The sequence below is a fragment of the Rhinolophus hipposideros genome, assembly GCF_964194185.1.
Source record: "Rhinolophus hipposideros genome assembly, chromosome: 10".
Taxonomy (NCBI): domain Eukaryota; kingdom Metazoa; phylum Chordata; class Mammalia; order Chiroptera; family Rhinolophidae; genus Rhinolophus; species Rhinolophus hipposideros.
Window position 1 is genome coordinate 12,974,477 of NC_138056.1, and position 17,448 is coordinate 12,991,924.

The 17,448-nt window shown below is 55.0% G+C and overlaps 1 protein-coding gene across 6 annotated transcripts; it reads right to left on the reverse strand.

Annotated features, from left to right (window-relative positions):
- Positions 1 to 1,033: 1,033 nt before the first annotated feature.
- SLC39A13 (solute carrier family 39 member 13) lies at positions 1,034 to 8,600 on the reverse strand. Of its 6 annotated transcripts, none has more exons than XM_081063291.1 (10): positions 8,424 to 8,600; positions 6,678 to 6,986; positions 4,977 to 5,090; positions 4,567 to 4,691; positions 4,081 to 4,185; positions 3,881 to 3,970; positions 3,045 to 3,095; positions 2,600 to 2,732; positions 2,343 to 2,442; positions 1,034 to 2,238 (listed from the first exon to the last, which is right to left on the reverse strand). In XM_081063291.1, the coding sequence occupies exons 2-10, from the start codon at positions 6,976 to 6,978 to the stop codon at positions 2,163 to 2,165; spliced, it is 1,095 nt and encodes a 364-aa protein (XP_080919417.1). In that variant the 5' UTR covers positions 6,979 to 6,986; positions 8,424 to 8,600; the 3' UTR covers positions 1,034 to 2,162. The 6 variants fall into 6 exon arrangements, 5 of the variants coding, with proteins under 5 accessions (XP_080919417.1, XP_080919418.1, XP_080919419.1 ...); XM_081063292.1 differs by lacking the exon at positions 8,424 to 8,600 and adding an exon at positions 7,718 to 8,006 and having other exon boundaries at positions 1,035 to 2,238; XR_013994238.1 differs by having other exon boundaries at positions 1,036 to 2,238; positions 2,624 to 2,732.
- Between the last annotated feature and the right edge of the window lie 8,848 nt (positions 8,601 to 17,448).

Genomic DNA, 17,448 nt, shown 5'->3' on the forward strand with positions numbered 1-17,448 from the left:
CCAGCTCTGATCCTCTCCCCTGCAGCCCCAACACCTCCAGGCCTGCCTTCGCAGCCCCATTCCAACGGGAGTGTCCTGATGTGCCCCCATGTGGCTTCTCCCACCCTGGGAGCCCCCTCACCCTGCTTCTGGTGTGTTCCCTACCCTGGGCTCAGCTACCCCCACTCCTACATTCCCTGTTCCCTCTTCTAACCGGTGGGGGCATTCGTCTGGCCATGGCTCCTGAGTGAACCATGCAGGCACCACCTGAGGCGCCACGGTGGAGTCCCAGGGCCGCCTGGGGAGGGTGAGGGCCAGCCAGATGGCCTGGATTCCTTGACAGATCAGGCACAGACCCACCAGATCCCTGGGGATTTCACAGTGGAAGCAGATCCCTTTTTGCTGAGTAGATACTGATTTGAGCCAGGCACTCACAGCTGAGGGTGCAGTGATTCGGGCTTCACAGCTTGTCCCAGACCCGGTGGCGCTGTGCAGACAGCTCGGCCAACAGGCTACTGGAAGTGGTTCTGGTTGGTTTGGAGAGTGGGTGGGACTCCACTTCCCAGCGTCCGCTTTCTCCTGATAGCACTGTGGAGGAGCAGCGCCCCCCGCTGTCTGCTGCTGTCTTTACATGCAGCACTTTCAGAGGCAAGAGTGGTTTAGAATAAGGATCCCATATTTTTTCATTGAGGCCATACCTGGGGGTGCCTTTGTAATGGAGCTTCCTTCCTGGATAAAATTATTCAGGGGCAGGCTGGGAAAAAGCCCTGGCTCATAAGGCTATATGATGAGGTGGCCACGCTTGGTGCCGAGGCTACCGTGACATAGTGCCAGGCTTTTGAGATAAGAAAGCTAACAAACAAGCCAGGAAAACATGAAATGCTTTCCCATTCCAAGAAGCACTGCAAGGGTAACTGTTCAGAGACAAGCACGAAGCAGAACGGGGGAAGGTGGGGACGATGAGACCAGCCACAGAGCAGCCAAGTTGGCCTGGCCGCAGCAAGCACCCGGGAAAGCTCTGCTTGACCATGGAGGGTGGTGTGCGAAACAGGCAGCAAGTTTGTGTATAATATTTATTTGCATCTTATCTACAGAACAAGTATTTACAGTTACAAATCGAACCACAGCAAACCTAAAACAATTCAGACCCTCTTGATGGCCACTTCTCAAAACGTCCACAGTTGAGCAGCAGGGCTGGAGCCTGGCTGTGGAGTGGGCCAGCTGTGTACCTGGGCACCAGCCAAGGGAAATAGCTGGGGATTATGGCTTCAGCATTCTCCCAGAGCACATTCCTGAGTGCTGACAACATGGAGCCTTCCCTACCCCCACTTTGCTCCCACCCACAGTGGGACAGGAAAAGGGGCCCTAGCAGGGAGAGGCAGCCATGCCTCACTCTTTCTGCCCCCAGAATATCTGCCTGGACCCTGTGCTGGCAAGAGCATCCCTGAGCTGGACCGGGAGGCCTCTGGCCCAGGACTCCTGGCTGCCCTGCAGGCTGCTGTTTGGCAGCTGGAGGTGGCAGGAGCTCCTGCACTGCCAGGGGAACAGGAGCTGGCCCAGGGTAGGTAGCCATGAGGAAAAGGTCTTAGAAAGCATCTCCCAGCCTCATGCTGGGACGAGAACTGTCAGTGCTGAGTGGGGCTGGGGGTTACACGAGCAGCTGCTTCCCTTCTTTGGCCTTAGAGCTGGCAAAGGAAGGGCTAGGATGATGGGCACAAGAGAAGTCACCCCAGCCTGACCCCCCAGGACTGACTGCATGAGCAGGGGGTTTACTCCCTCAGCCAGGGACTCATGAGGCCCCACTGGGAGACAGCTTGGGGGCTCCCTGCACGCTGGGGCTCCGGGCTGCCCTCACTCCCCTTAGGGTCCTGGTGGGGAGAGGCCTCTGCTTGGGACCAATGCTGCTCTTCCCTCACTGCTCACTCCGGGAGGATGATGACAGGGAGAGGACCACAGCGGGTTCATGGTGGGCGCAGGCTTGGGCCCTGGGCCCTTGCACAAGGAATCACAGTGTCGGTCTCACACATACCTGGTCATGTGCACACCACGCACGCAAACACACACCCCATCCTCTTGTCAGAGGCTTGCTCGCTCACACACACACTCGCCCTCTTTGCCTCACACATGGTCACAGAGTAAATCCGAGTCTTATTGCTGTGCGGGGGGTGGGGAGTCAGGGGTGGTTACTCCACGAAGAGCGAGAATAGCACCATCACCACGATGCCCATGCAGAGCAGAAGCACTTGCTGCAGGGAGTGCCTGTGGGGAGAAGGGCAGGGTTCAGGGGGGCACAGAGGCCAGAAGCTCCTCCCCACTGGAGCCCCAAAAGGCCCTGCGAGGAGCAGTCCCAGTGGGTCACTCACCACGGGTCATCTTCCTCCAGGAGGTCGGGCAGCACGTTTACCAGGGCGATGTAGAGAAAGCCCCCAGAGGTGAAGGGCAGGATGCAGGCCACGGTCTCCTCTGCAGTGGGAGAAGGCCTGACTGGCTGGAGCCCGGGGAAGCCGTGTGTACTGCACCCCCTCCCAGGGTAGACTGGGGGCAGAACCCAGCCTGGATACTGCCCTTGGCCAGGGCCCCTCTGCTGACCGCCAACTGCCACCACCCACCACGCCCGTACCTACTCCCTTGGGAGACTGCGTACAGATGGCGAAGCAGGCACCCAGCAGGCCCCCCAGTGCCGTCGAGAGCTGCAGCTTGGCTGCGCTCCATCGGTCAAAGCCGGCCCGGAGCAGAATGGCAAAGTCGCCCACCTGAGGGGAGTCCCAGATGATTACTCTGAGCGTCAGTGGGGCCAGGTCCCCTGACATGCACAGGTATGGACATGCACACCGAGCCCCCTGCACCGGCCCTGCCTCTGGGCCACCCAGCCCGCATCCCCTGGCTGAGACCCCAGGCGCCAGGAGGCTGGAGCACAGCTGAGATGGTAGCTGCAGCCTGGTGGGCTGAGCAATTCCAGGCCTCGGAAGTGCAGCCCTGGAGCCTGCCACTGCCAGGGAGTCCCACCCCAACCCCTCGCTCGAGCTCCAGCCCCCAGTGCTGACCATGGGCCCTCGGGCACTCACCTCATGGGGGATCTCATGCAGGAGGATGGCCATGGTGGTCAGGAGACCGATCTGCAGGAAGGGGAGTCTATGGGGGTCGTGCCCAGGGCCAAGGCACCCACTTGTTCCCTCATTTACCAATATTTACTCTGCTCTGAGTGCTCTGGCTGGCCACTGTTTGGCGACTAGAAATACAGCAGCCAATCAACCAGATAAGGAACCTACTCTCATGAAGCTAAGAGTCTGGAAGGGAGAGTCCAGGACTGAGTAAACACAAAAGCTGTGTACTCATAGCCCATGACAGGTGCTGGGGGGCAGTCAGGATGGGTGCCATGGAGCATGAGTGATGAGGGCCTAATTTAGAGGGGTGAGCAACGCCTCTTGGAGGAAGTGCATTTAAGCCAAGGCCTGAAGGATGAGGAGCCAGCCATCAAAGAGGGGGAAGAAGAACATTCCAGGCAGGGGGGACAGTGTGAGGTGGAGGCCATGAGGGGGCAAAGAGCTTGGCTAATTCAAGAGTAGGCAGACCACTGGGGCCAGAGCACAGAGGGCAGAGGGAGAAGGAGGGGAAGAAGCATCTAGAAGCAGGCAAGGGCCAAGCTCAGCAGCCTGGCAGAGGCATGTAATCCCAACAAGGAGTGTTCGCAGCAAGAACAGACCAGTGGCTCGGGACAAAAGAAGGCTGTGTCCAGGAGTGCAACAGGGAGGACGGGGGGGCTCAGATGAGGGTGCTGCTGACGCAGGGAACAAGTGATGGGCTGGAGACCTATTTTGGAGGTAGAGCCAACCGGTCAACACAGGCGCCATCATTCCCACCAGAACTGCCTAAGCCCCACCTGCTCCAAACCCCCACTCACCTTCTTGCTCACAAGGAAGCTGGCAGCCACAGCCAGCCCATGAGTGAAGTTGTCTATGGTGTTGGCCAGCAGGTTGAGATAGCCACTGACCTAGGTGAGAGGAGAGAAAGCCGGGCTGACCTGGGCAGGCCAGGTGAGATGGGCCGACCACTCGGGGTGGGGCAGCTGCAGGAGGAGGGGGCCCCGAGCGGGCCACTCACTTTGATTCTCCGGACCACGGCACTCAGGCCGGGTTCTGCAGCCGGCTGGGCCAGGTAGTGGCCTCCACTGAGCTCGGCAGCAGCAGCGGGGTCTTTGCTGGGGGCCTAGGGCCAGGAGAAGGAGGGAGAGGTGACATTAGATGCCCCCCACTTGGCCAGGGTAGACACAGAAGAGAAGCAAGAGATGGAGAAGCAGAGAGAGGGAATGCCGCTTTTGTCTGGCTGGACTTCTCTACTGCTCCCAATTCCGCCGCCGGTCCTTGTCCCCGGCACTGCGGTCACTACCAGTCCATAAGAACATGCCATGGCGTGGGCTGATGCCTTCACTCCCCAGATCCTCCCAAACAAGCTGGCCCAGCCGCCCAGAGCTCCAAAAAGGCCAAGAGACCTTCTTTTCAGGGTTCAACTCAGAACCTGGGGCTCCAGGCCCCGGTACCATCACACAACAGAGGCTGAGGTATCCCACTCCCGGGGCTTGGGACTCACCTGGCTGGTCTGTTCCTGCTCCTTGCTGTCCAGGAACATCTTCTCCAAAGCCAGAAAGGTCAGGAAGCCAGCAATGACCCACAGCCCCAGTTGCTGCTGCTGCTGCAGGCTCTGCCCCTCACCACCTGCAGAGGGAAACACTGACAGGCCAGGCACAGCCAGGGCCATAGAAAGGAGGCCATTTGGAATGGGACCTAGTCCAGGGCATGGTCGGGGCAGGGGGAACCAGGACTGCTGGTGGGGCAGCCGGGCCCCAGGGACTCCCACAGGGACTAGGGCACTGAGACCATGACAAGTTCCCTGCCAGTGCCCAGAAGCCCTCTCCGCCTAGGCCATCCCTGAGCATGGGTACATGCTCTCTCCACTCCCCACCGCCCACCCTCCTGCCTCCAGCCTGCGGTCTCACTCACCAGGGCTGGCATTGCACGTGTAGGCCCAGGCCTCGGGCAGCAGGTGGAGAAACACGTTGCCCAAGAGGCCCCCCAGGGCAAAGCTGAGCAGCTGCTTCAGGCGCCAGGCCCCAGCTGCAAGGCAGAAATTTGGGGCCTGGAGGCTGATCCACCGGGGCCCTTGGCCCACTCTCTGCCTCACCACGCTTTCTAGGCTCTTTGTGTTGTCCTAACCAGAACGCAAGTCTCTGGAAGGCTGGACACGGGCTGCTGCCCCTCCTGGATCCCCCGTCCCCCAGGCCCAGCAAGAGCTGGGTGCTCAGCAGGAATATGGCACAACCTGCTGAACGACTGTGGAACCACTACTGCCTCATGGTTAAGGTCCCAGCTCCCCAACCCACCAGCTGGTGAACTTGGGCAGATTACTTCTGGGACTCAGTTACTTCTAGGGATCTTGTGGGAATTAAGTGACAATACACATAGGAAGTACTCATTAAATGGGAATTTTCTTTTCTTTCTCAGTCAGTGTTACTCTCAGAAATGTGACAGAGATATGGGAACTTTTGCCGGCTTGCAGCATCCAGAGTTGGAAATGCCCAAAGAGGGCCATGTCCAAATTGTTGGTATGATAGAGAAACTGAGGCCCAGAGGACAGAGGCAGCTTGGGGTTGGGGTAGCAAGCATCCCAGAGGAAGCTGCTGCTTCTAGGCTGTGTGACCTCAGACTGGTCAAAGAACCTCTCTGTGCCTGTGCTAATGGAGCTAATAATCCAAGTCCTTCCTAACATTGACCTCGCAGGGATGCCATGAGAGGGCCTGAGCTGGAGTACAGGTGCAACACCCGGGCCCTAGGAGGGCTCCATTCATAGCTGTGGCACCAGCCCTCATCCCAGGGCCCAGCACGGATGTGTTCAGAACCACCTGCTGAATGAATAGAGGGCACGAGCCCTTGAGGCACTCATTTCAAAGATTCCTGGGGCCCTGCTCCAGACCTATTATATCATATTCTTGGATGGGGCGACAGGCACCTGTGTTTTTAGCAGCTCCCCATCTGATCTTGTGTTCTTTTCATTACAACATGTCATTTGTGGATACAGTACATGCGGACCATATGAAGGGTGGCCAAGGCAAAGCCTCCACCCACGGCTCCCCCTCCTCCCAGGCCCCCACCCGAGGCAGGCCTGCGACCAGCCTGTCCTGGGTAAGGCAGACCAAGGGGCTTTTGGTTTGAGAGCTCTTTTGCACACAATGAGCAGAGACTGACGGGAGAGGCAGGGCGTGGCTGGCCACTGCATCCCCACCCCCAGCAAGGGTCCCACAGACACGTAGCCTTCTCCCTGCACTAGGAAGTCTTCTAAGTGCTTTACTGATATGACTTCATTTAACTGTCACAATAATACCTACGAGGTAGATACTCTTATTATCCCCATTTTTAAGGTGGGGAGCTTGAGGCAGAGTGAAGTTAAGTAACTTGCCCAATGGCACCCAGCTGGCAAGTGGCAGAGCCAAGATTTGAATCCAGGCAGGCTGGCACCCATATTTCTAATCACTACCTATACTAATGAATGAACAAGGGACCATGGTGAGAAATTGTATTCTGTCCTCACCTTCCGCCTCAGACACACGGTACCACAGAACGTGACACCCAGCTCTCTGTGGAAGAGCAGCAGCATGTTTCCCACACCGCTGGCTGCCCCAGGAGGGTGGGAGCAGGGTCACTCACCTTGTGTGTGCAGCGTGGTCCCCATCTCCAGGGGAACGACCAACAACGGGAAGACCCCGCTGAGGCCCACCACGAGTGAGCCCAGGAGGGAGCAGATCCAAGTGTCCAGCCTCTCCCCGCTCAGCAGGGATCCCCAGGACTCGCTTTGCTTGTTGTCTAGGCGACAGGCTGCTGCAGCCCCCCGGTTCCGGAGGGCCTGCTGGGAACCCCCAGCCCCTCCCAGGAGCTCCAGGGCAACAGCAGTGAGGAAGAGGAGCCTTTGGCCCGCCATGCCACAGCCAAGGCAGGGACATCCAGACATGCCACGTGCTGAAAAACACAAAGGCTGCTTACCTGGGCTGCCACCCTTGGCCAAATACCGCTATGAAACGTGGCATCTTAACCTTTCCCAACCCCCATTTGCCATAGCATCCGCCCTCCTGCTTGCCTGGCCCAGGGCCTCTGAGGATCCAAATGGTGGGTGCACAGAGCAAAAGGGGCTCTGCTCCTCCACACCCACTCCAAGAGCCATACGTTTTTTCCTTCTAAGCCAGCTCCAGACTGTGTGTCAACATGTCCGCCTGAGGCTAAACTTTCCCTAATGACAGGGTGAGGCGCTGGCTGGGCTCTCCTCAGCCACCAGCAGGCCCGGCCCAGCAGGGTGTCTCTGGCTGCCAGGGGAGGTTTTGCCACCAGAATGTGGACTCCCCAGGGACTGAAGCCGGAACTATGTAGCTTGATGGAGTGACATTACGAGGTGCAGGTGGGGAAACAAAGCAGCTGAGCTAGGACAGTGCTATTAGAGCTTCTTCCTAGGAAATGAGCCCATTGTGCCTGGGGCATGACAGGAGGTGGGACGGAAGAGATCCTTCAGTTAGGGGCTGCCTCACAGATGCTCAGAGCACTGGCTTTGGAGACCTGCCATTAACTTTGTGCTCTGCACCTGTAGCTGTTTGAATGTGGGCAAGCCCCCTCTCTGAGCCTCTGTTTCCTCAGCTACAGGATGAAGATAAGAACTGCCTCCCTCACACAGCTGTGCAGATGAGATGAGCTGAACGTGCCTGGCATGAAGGAATGTCCTCCTTATGTTGCAGGCGGCCCAGAGCAGTGGGCAGCAGGAATGTACCAGCCAGTGATCAGAGAAGGAGGATGTGAGTCAACCAAGAGAGAAGTTCAGTCTGGAAATTCAGGCATGAGTTTTAAATGTGGTCGGCCCTGCCTCGTGCTGGCTGTGACCTTGAGCTGGTGATGTGCCTGCCTCAGTTTCCTCATCCGATGCTGGAGGTGGCAGGAAGGGAAAGCAACCACCTCTGGCCTTTGAAAAGATGCCCGCGTCGTGGATCTCCAGGCCTGAACGGGAGACCCTGATGAAACCCGTTGGGCTCCACTGGGGACCAAAGGCAGGACTGGGCCAGGCCCGGCTTGGAGGCAGAGGCGGGTCAGGTAGAGGTAAGGGGACCACAGATTTGGGAGAAGGGAAGGGGGCACGGAGGGAGTCAGAGAGGAAAGGGAAGGGAGAAAGCAAGAGTCGAGACGGAGGGAGCCAGAAATAGTGGGAGACAGACGAGGAGGAGGAGAGCGAGGGAGAGATGGGGAGTGACGTGTGCGCGACGGGGGAGAAGAAGAGCCCAAGGAAGTTTAACTCCGGGCTCTGGGCGAGAGACCAAGGTCAGCCCGGGACGAGGCGAGCCGGGCCGGGTATCAGGGGGGATCGCCGGGTCCATCCCGCCGGGCCGGTGGGGGATGGGGGCTCAGGCGGTCACTCACCGTACGGCGGTGGCGGCAGTGCTCCTGGCGGCCCCAGCCATCCAGCTGCGGCGCCGCGCACCGCCCCGGGTCTGCCGCGCCCCGCCCCGTGTCTGCCCCGCCCGGCCCGGCCGGCCGGCCCCCGGCCCGGAGCCGCCCCCCGCGTGCGGCCACGTCACACCGGACCTGTCCGGAACCCGACGCGCCGCGCACCGCGGGGTCGGAGGGAGCGGCTGTCGGGGCGCGCTTCCGCTTCGCGACCATGGGGGACCCGGGCGGCCGTCGCACTTCCGCTCGGCCCGGCCTGGAGGCGGGCGGAAGTGGGAGACCCAAGTACCGCGTTCAGCGGGGCTGGGCAGGACGGAGGCAGTGGTTCTGTAGGGACTGCGAGCGGCCGGGCGGCTAGGCTTGCGGGTCTGGCTGCCGCTGCTTCTCTCTGGCTGCAGTCCCCCCCGGCTCCGCACGGGGGCGCGCTCGGCTGCCATACTCGCAGCCCCTTGCGGGGCCGGCCCGGGGCTGGGTAGGAGGATGGCTGCAGAGCTCCAGCTCTGAGTCAGCCCAGTCTGGCTCCTCCATGAACAAGGGAAAGGGGAAGTGCCTGCCGCAGGGAGGGGCCTAGCCCCGGGAACCTCAGAAGAGGGAATTTTATTCTTACTCATCGAATTATTTTTATGCTTTGGTTTTTCACTGGGAACCTCAGGCCTTTGTCTCCAGAGCCTGTAACCCTTTGGGGTCCAGTGCATGGTGACTTGACACTGCTGCTCTGAACTGCAAACCTGAGGGAGCAAAGGCTCTGTGCTCCCCTCACCTAGAAGTAGTCGGCCTCACCTCTTAGACTAGTGCAGCAAACAATACCATTATTATTATAACTGCAATTTTCTGAACACCTACTATACATCATTCACTGCACTTGCATTCTTATTGAATCGTCAATCATTCTATCCCATTGAGGTGGGTACTGTTCGCCCAGGGTGAAACAATGGCACAGACGGCAGAATCAGGATTCAAACCTGGGTGTCCCTGAACCCAGAGCATGTGGTAGCACCTTTCACTTCTAGGGTGTGGGAGTCCGGCTTGGCGTTTTCACTTTGCGTCCTTCCCTGGGAATCCGCCAGGACTGTAGAATATTCAGGAGGGGCATGTGGATACCCACTTGGGCAGAAATTGTGACGGGTCTCCAAGCCTCTGACCTCCATTTGCCTCCCATGATAGCTACCTTCTGTCCTGAGTTGCTCTCCCCTCCTGGGATCTCTGAGGGCACATTCGGCTCTCACCTGCTGCACGTGAAGTCCTGTTTCACCTCACACTCCAATGTCTGCCCTTCTTAGACTCCCAGCTCCTTCCAGGTGGGATCAGCTTTCTTCTGAAAGCCCCTGTCTGCCTCACCCCCAGATCTATGGAGGTCTGCCAGGATGTCTTCCCGAGTTCTCAGGGAGTGCCCTTCCCTGAGTTCTGAAGTGGAAGTCCTTGGTTGCTTTCCTTGCAAAGGGAAGGGAAATACTCAGGGATGCTGCTCTGGGATCTCTAAGATGCCCTCCACCATGTATGCAAATCACTCCAATATGCAAAGCACTTCACAATATACAAATGATTTCACAATAACACAGTCAGCATTCCTCTCTCGGGGCTGAGGGCTGCAGGCCACCAGCCAGGGAATGGGCAAGACCCAGCCAGAAATGCCACTTGCTGCCTTCTCACTGGCCTTTCCTCTCACCAGGCCAGGAATTTCCACTATCAGACTCCCTAATGGATTAAACAAGCACATTGGGGGTGGGGATGGGACTCTAGAAGCTGACAATGAGCAGGAGGGCCAGGTGGAAAGACACGGGGTGGACTAAAGTGTGACTGTTAAAAATAGTGAATTAGATCTCCCAGGGGCTTCCAAGTATAGAAGAGAGAAAAAAGAGATGCAGAAATATTTATTTAATATAATCCACTATTTTAAAATAGTGACAAAAAGGAACCTTGTATATGTATGTGTGATGAGAAGTATCAGTATATGTAATTTCATATATAATTGTGAGTAAATAAAAAATACAGGCGATCACACATTAGGGTGATAAAATGGATTCTATGGCGAGGGGAGGAAAAATATAAAAGGAAAATGTAAAAACATGTTAAAACATGTATATGATCACATTTATGCGATTATGTAAAAATTACATAACTTCTCATATGTACAGTCATGTGCCACTTAGCGAGTGGGATATGTTCTGAGAAGTGTGTCATTAGGTGATTCTGTCGTATGAACATCACAGCACTTACACGAACCTAGAAGGTATAGCCTACCAGATGCCTAAGGTGATATGGTATACCACCATCGTATACATGGTCCTTTGTTGACCGAAACAGTCATTATGTACTGCATGACTGCATGTATATGTATATGTAATGGCCTCCTAGCTTGATGGTTAAGACAGCCAGATTCTGGTACCAGACTTCCTGGGGCAAATTACTTAACTCCGTATGCCTGTTTCCTCATCTGTAAAATGGATTACTGAATTGCTTTGTTGTGGGGATTAAATAAATGAATATACATAAAGCACTTGGAACTATGTCTGGCACGTGGGAAGTTCTATTTAAGGGTTAGAGATTATTATTATTTATAGGTGTAGATACATGGAGATAAAGAAAATGTTACAGCAATGAAAAGAACAGATAAAGACATAGGGCGGGGGGCCACCCTCTCTCCTCTCTTTGCTGAGCACAGATGAGTGTTTTCCAACACATTCATCAATCGGTTTGGAGACCTCAGAGACAAGCTTCAGCAGGGCAGGGTGGGTCTGGGCACTGCTTGGTTCTAAGTGGCTGGGAGGCATCTGAGATTGGGGGACTGCAGACTCATTTCTCTGACTTCACTAGGTTGCCCAGGGTTGCCCAGGGTTTGACTTCAACACATTGTTCCCGGCTCTGGTACCTTTACTGGGAGCCTTAATCAGCCACAAGGCCTTCTGTTTCCAGAAGATGGGACTGCCCCAGCCTTGTGACCAGGTGGTGGCTGTGAAACCAGGCCATGGCCTCGCATTGCCAATGCTCTGACAATTTCCCCCACCTCTGGCAGTGCAGGGCTAGAGGTTCTGGGCTGCGGGCTGGATGCACATTTCTTCTGCTCCCAGAGTGTGGCTTTCTTCTTCTCAGGGCTTTCCGTGGGGCTCTGTAGGCAGGTAACAATCTCTTACAGAACAGCATCTGAGGCTCAGGTCATAGGTCACAGGTGAAAAGAGGCAGAGCGAGGTGCTCAGCCAGGCCCGCTGTTCCTACAGAGGACCTGGCCCTTTGGAACCCCTGACCCCAACCATCCCTCTGGTTGTTCTTTCCAGAGCAGTCTTAGCTCCTTCATGAGTTCTGGGGTGTTTTCTCCTCTGAATCCTGAGCCCTGGCCAGATGATGTCTCATAACTCCACAGGGCTTCTCCTTCCCCTTCCCCCACCACTCAGCAACTCTTCCTGGACAGCCTCTGTACAGCCAAGCCTCACTACTTTCTGTCCAGCCTCTGCCTTTCTGACCCCCTTTGTAACTCCCACCCCACCCCTGGCAGGCCTGGCATGTCCTTCCCTTTCCACCATCTCTGTGGATTGAAATCCAGACTGGTTACAAGGTCACCTCCTCCTTGAAGCCTTCTGGATCTGTCCAGCCTGAAAGCCCTTAGTGTTGTTTGTCTTTGGGGCTGTTAGTCTTGTCCCCTGTATACACAGGCATTCCCTCCGCGCCCCCACCCCCCACACCTTTGGGTTTCTGGAAAGAAAGGCAAGCTTGCCTATACCCTGAATAAAAGTCTGTCCAAATGAATTTAATGTCTCCCTTTCCTGCCTCCAACCTCAGGAGCACAAATTGGGGTGAAATCTTGTGCATTAGGCACTGTCATCTGAGTTTTTGCAGGGACCTCTGTTATTTAATTTATGTGTTTATCTATTGATATATTTGCTTACTTGTTACCCTCCCCCATCCTATGTCCCTGCCTCCTTCTTGGGGGAACTTGAACTTTGTGGTGATCAGTCCTTTTTTTTTTAAATAGCGTTTTCATATACATACATACATACATACATACGTACATACATTCATGCCTAGACAGTATTCTGTTTGATTTGGTTTATTTTAGTTAATAAGGAATAAACTGTTTTAAGGTTTTCTTTTATATTACTCAGTGATTTTTACAGTTGTGTTCATGTAAGTCCTGCATAACTGTTAATAAGTTTCTTTGCAGGTATTTTACATTTTTGTGGCTATTTTGAATAGGATATTTTCCCATTACATTTTGAACGACCTACTGTTACTGCACAGGAGCCAACTATCTTTTCTTACTGGTTGTAATAATTTCTCAGTATTACTCGTGAGTCTTGAGTATGCTCATGAATCCTTTGGGTGGGTAATCCTGTCACCCCTAATAACAAAAGTATCAGAAGGAAGGAGCCAACATTGTTATTTGTAGACATGGTTTGGCTTGGTTTTGAACTGCACAGGAAAGGTATTTGTCTTCTGGGACTGGCTTTTTCACTCAACAATATGGGACTAAGATTCATTCATGACACTGTGCAAAATTGGTTCATTTGCTTGCGCTACTGAATGATGTACCGCTGTATGAATGAATCCACTGTAATTTATTTAGCCATTCTCTCGTCCATGGGCACTTGGGTTTTTTCCAGATTTTGGCTGTTAAGAACAGTGCAGCTTTGAACGTTCTTGTCCATGTCTCTTGGAGCACAAGCCAAAGTTTCTCTTGATTTTATGCCTAGAGGGGATATGCGGAGCCTCCGCTTTATAAGATAAGGCTAGATTGTGTGTGCCCTCATCCTTACCACCCGGCTGTGGTCGTATCGGTTTTACTCTACTAGCAACACACTGGAGATTCCGTGGCTCCACCTCCTCTCCAACACTTGGTTGCGCCAGGTTTGTTAAGGTTTGTTCTGCGAATGGTGTAAAATAGGTGGCTTCTCATTGTGGTCTTCATTTGCATTTCCCTCATCACCAGAGACCTTCAGCACCGCTTAGATGTGTATCTGACAAATGTTTCCTCTCCTGTAAGCATGCCCATTCATGTCTTTGATCTATTTTTCATGTCTTTGATCTATTTTTCTGAGGGATCACTCGTTTTTCCCTATGGATTTGCAAGAGTTCTTTTTTTTTTTTTATATTAATTCTGTCAGGACTAGTTGTTTTAAATACTTTTTTTTTTTCAATTACAGTTGACATACAATATTAGTTTCAGGTTCTTTATGTATTTTTGATGCTTATCCTTTGGGGCATCTGTGGCAGACGTCTCCTCCACTTTGTGGCTTGCTTTTCACTTTCTCTAAGGTGTCCCCACTTCTCTTTTCCTTCCCACACCTGTGCCAGGGACGCCCATGGGCATTACACACCGTGTGTGTGTGTGTGTGTGTGTGTGTGTGTGTGTGTGTGTGTGTGGTTTGGGGGTCTCCTGTCCCCCGGGTGGAGACCGATCCCATTGCTCCTTCTGCTTCCTGGGGCTTTAAGGGACCCCAAACTCCCTCTCAGCTGTGGCTGAAGCGGCCTGATTGGGGGAGCCCTTCTCTAGTTGGGGTAGGCAAGCTGGGGCATGGAAGGCCTCACTGCGATCATGCCCCCCTCCCCGCCGGAGTTATTTATCACTTCCGGCCCCTCACCTGGGGGCCAGGCCCCTCTCCGCTCCGCTGGGCAAACACAGCTCACTGCAGCCCGCGCTCCCTGGGGGCGGGCGGCCGCGGGGGAGGGGCGCTCTGGGCCGGCCCTCGGGAGGCGGGGGCGGGGGCCAGGCCTTCAGCGAGGCTGGGGTGAGGGGAGGAAGCTGCCAGTGCAGATAAGGGCCGAGGTCGGTCCTGCGGTGAGACAGTGCGGGATGCTGCCTCCTCCCCCGGCCTCCGCTGAGCCCGCCTCCGCCTCCCCTGTCCGGACTCCCAGAGCCAAGGGTCTGCCCGATGGCCCCCTCCTCCCGGCTTGGGACTCAGCAGCCTGGGCCGAGACCCCAGGGAGCAGTGGGGGATGGGCATCAACCTGCTCATTCAGTTCCAAACCTCAGTTGTCTAGCTGGAAAATGAGGGTAGGAGCCTTCATCCACCTTGCAGGGCTGTTGGCGCTGGAACCGGTGCCGGCTGGTGAAAGGCCTCTGTGGAGTTGGGACTTTTGTAAAGCGTGGGTACCCTGAGCTCCTCTCATTGCCCTTGCTGTACCCCCTGACTCCAGGCTTCTTTCCCACTGTATAGATGGGAGAGTGGGGGTCTCTCCTAAAGTCACAGAGCCAGCCAGCTCGAAGCAAGTGGAGTAAAGGATGGAACTCTTTCAGCTGCCCCCAACCTGGGGGCTGAGCTGCTTTATGCAGCCTGATGCTTATACAATTTGGAGGTCCTCGTTAAGAAAAAGATGACAAAAATCACAAGTACAAATTTGGGGCAGTCTCTCTCCCAGGGCCTTGGAAGGGACCCAAGCAAGTGAGAAGCTCGAATGCAGCTGCTTCTTGGTTTCTTGGCCCCACCCGGCAGGCCCCCTGGAAGGTCTTACACCCCTCTTACAGGAGAGGGCAGGCACCACCATGATTAAAGGACAGGGTGGCCTAATATGGCAGGGGAACTGCCTGGAGGAGGCCCTGCCCACCCTTTGGTGCCCAGGCAGTTGCCAGCAAGCCCAACCCAACAGCAAGGACAGTCAGGCACTTGGGGGCTGCACCACAGCTGGGCAGGGCAAAGCCCTCCAATCCCATCCAGTCCTGGTTTAACTTGCCACTTAGGGCCTCTGACCTAGAAGAAAAGGGAGACCTCTCTAGGGCAGTGTAAGTGCATCTGACTTGGAGGTACATGGGATTGGGGTTCAAGCCCCTGCAAGCCCCTGTGACCTGGAGAAGACTCCTTCACCTCTGTTTCTTTGTCTGTGAAATGGGAATAATAATAGTACCTACTTGTCAGAGCTGTTATGAGGCTTAAATGAGACCATGCTCGAAAAACAGAGCCCTTAGAAACAAATTTCCCTTCTGTGAAATCTCCAGGCCAGGAGAGATCTTTTTCTCTCCATTTTAGGGTGAAATCACTTACCCAGGGGTGGTTTATCAGATCCAGAGTTGAGATTTAAACCCATGAATGTCTGGCACTAACCACCAGGTAATGCTGCCCCCTTGGGTCCATCTCTGCAGGGAGTTAAGTGCCACTGCTAGGTGTGCATGCCCAGAGCAGGGAGCCAAGGGCACCACTTGATTCAGGGCACTGCTCACCTTTCTGGATTTTATCATCTCTCTGCTCTCATGGGCACCTGAAGCTGGGATTTTCTCGACTCTAACACCTTACAACCTGGACCAGGAGAAGCAGGAGACTCTGGTGATGGGAAGACAGCAGGGCAACTGGGAATAAGCCATGACCACAGGCCTGGGCACCAGTGACACCCCAAAAGGATCGCAGTCTTCTTCCAGACAAAGAGATGCTGCTTTGCCTCCTGGTTTGCATAGGTTTTCCACTGGGTTGGCGGTCAGAACTGAGTTCTCATCTTAGAGCTGCATCTTTCTAGCCAGCTGACCTTACACCAGTCACTCCTCCCCTCTGAGCCTCAGTTTCCTCATCTGTGAAATGCGGTTAAGAATACCTGCAGCTACGAGGATTACAAGATGTTGTATATGTAAAGTGCCTGGTAAATGGCACCAGTTGTTAAAACATTTGTGGCTGTCTGAGGATGAAACGGGGTATCTTGGAGGGCAGGTGGTATGCTAGCAGAAGTGGGGAGTCCTGCCAGGGCAGAATTTTGGGCCTCCAAGGTCTCTGTCCCAGAGGGGGAGGGCCTTGGAGTAGGGCTGGGAACCACAGCTCCAGCAGTCTCCCAGATGAGGACAGGTCAGAGTGAGGCCAGGGGCGCTGGGGGTGAAGAGAACAGGGAGCAGAGGTTCTCACCCTGAGTCAGGCAGGTGGAGGGGAAAGGAGGGAGGAAGTGGGGCTTCTAGGAGGAGATGGGAGTGGCTGTTGTGTGAGGCTGGTCACAGGAACACCCTGAGGCCCCATTCCATGATCTCCTTTGTCTGTCTCTCTTTGCAAATTTTCAAGGTAGGCATTTCCAAATGGGGAAACTGAGGCTTGGAGAGGTGAGATCACTTGCCCAGGTTCACACACTGCAAGCTGTTGGATCTGTCTGGCTCTGCAGTCTGGACTCCAACAGTCACTGCCACTTTCTTATCTCGTCTGCTGACAGGGTTGGGAGTGAAGCAGCGTGATCGTGGAGGCTCAGAGGGATCCCAGGCTCAGCCACTCTCTTCCGAGAACCCTGAGTGCCAGGCTGGCAGCTGGCCAGGAGACATCACCAGGAGACCCAGGGCTGGGGTTGATGAGAATTTGCCCGTAGTGAGAGCGGAGAGCCCTGGAGTAAGGGACTGAGCTGCAACGACAGGCATCCTGAGTCTCCTCCAGTGTATCCAATGGCTGAGGCGCTGATGGGTCTGCTAGGCATCTGAGGGCATGGCTCATCGTGGCCCTACAGCTAGCCAAAATGTTTCTGAAGTTCCCATTTTCATCTTAAAAATTCATACAGATTTGTATCCTTCTTTTTAGTATGTCAGCTTTCCCCCCTTTAAAAAAAATTGTCCCTTCTAAGTCTCTACCTGAGTGGACACTCCAAGAGGACACACCATGATGCATGCAGTGGCGGTGCATATCCAGTGCCCCCACAAGGGACCCCAGCCCCTGGGCCCCTTGGTCTGGTTTGACAGAGTCAAGGACAGATTGAGGTCAAGGCCCTGCGCTTTCTCACAGAGGAGTTCTCCCTGCTCTGCTCCAGGCTCCTGCCTCTTGCTTGGGCCCTCCTGTTTCCAATCACAGACGTTTGTCTAGCCCAGCCCAGCTCTCCCACTAGGAATTCTCAGGACGCCTCATCCCTCCTTTTGTTCCCTGAGGGTCCTGGTCCAGAGGGGCACTACTGATCTTCAGTCTCTCTGTGCAGGACCAGCCATGCCTCGGGGATGTCAGTGCCCATTAACAGTAAACTGAGACCCAGAGATGAGAGGTGCCTAGCCCTAGGGTGCACAGCAACCAACATTGTTGGCTGCCTGGAGCAGGGGTGTCTCTGGGCAGGTGGCGTGCCTAGG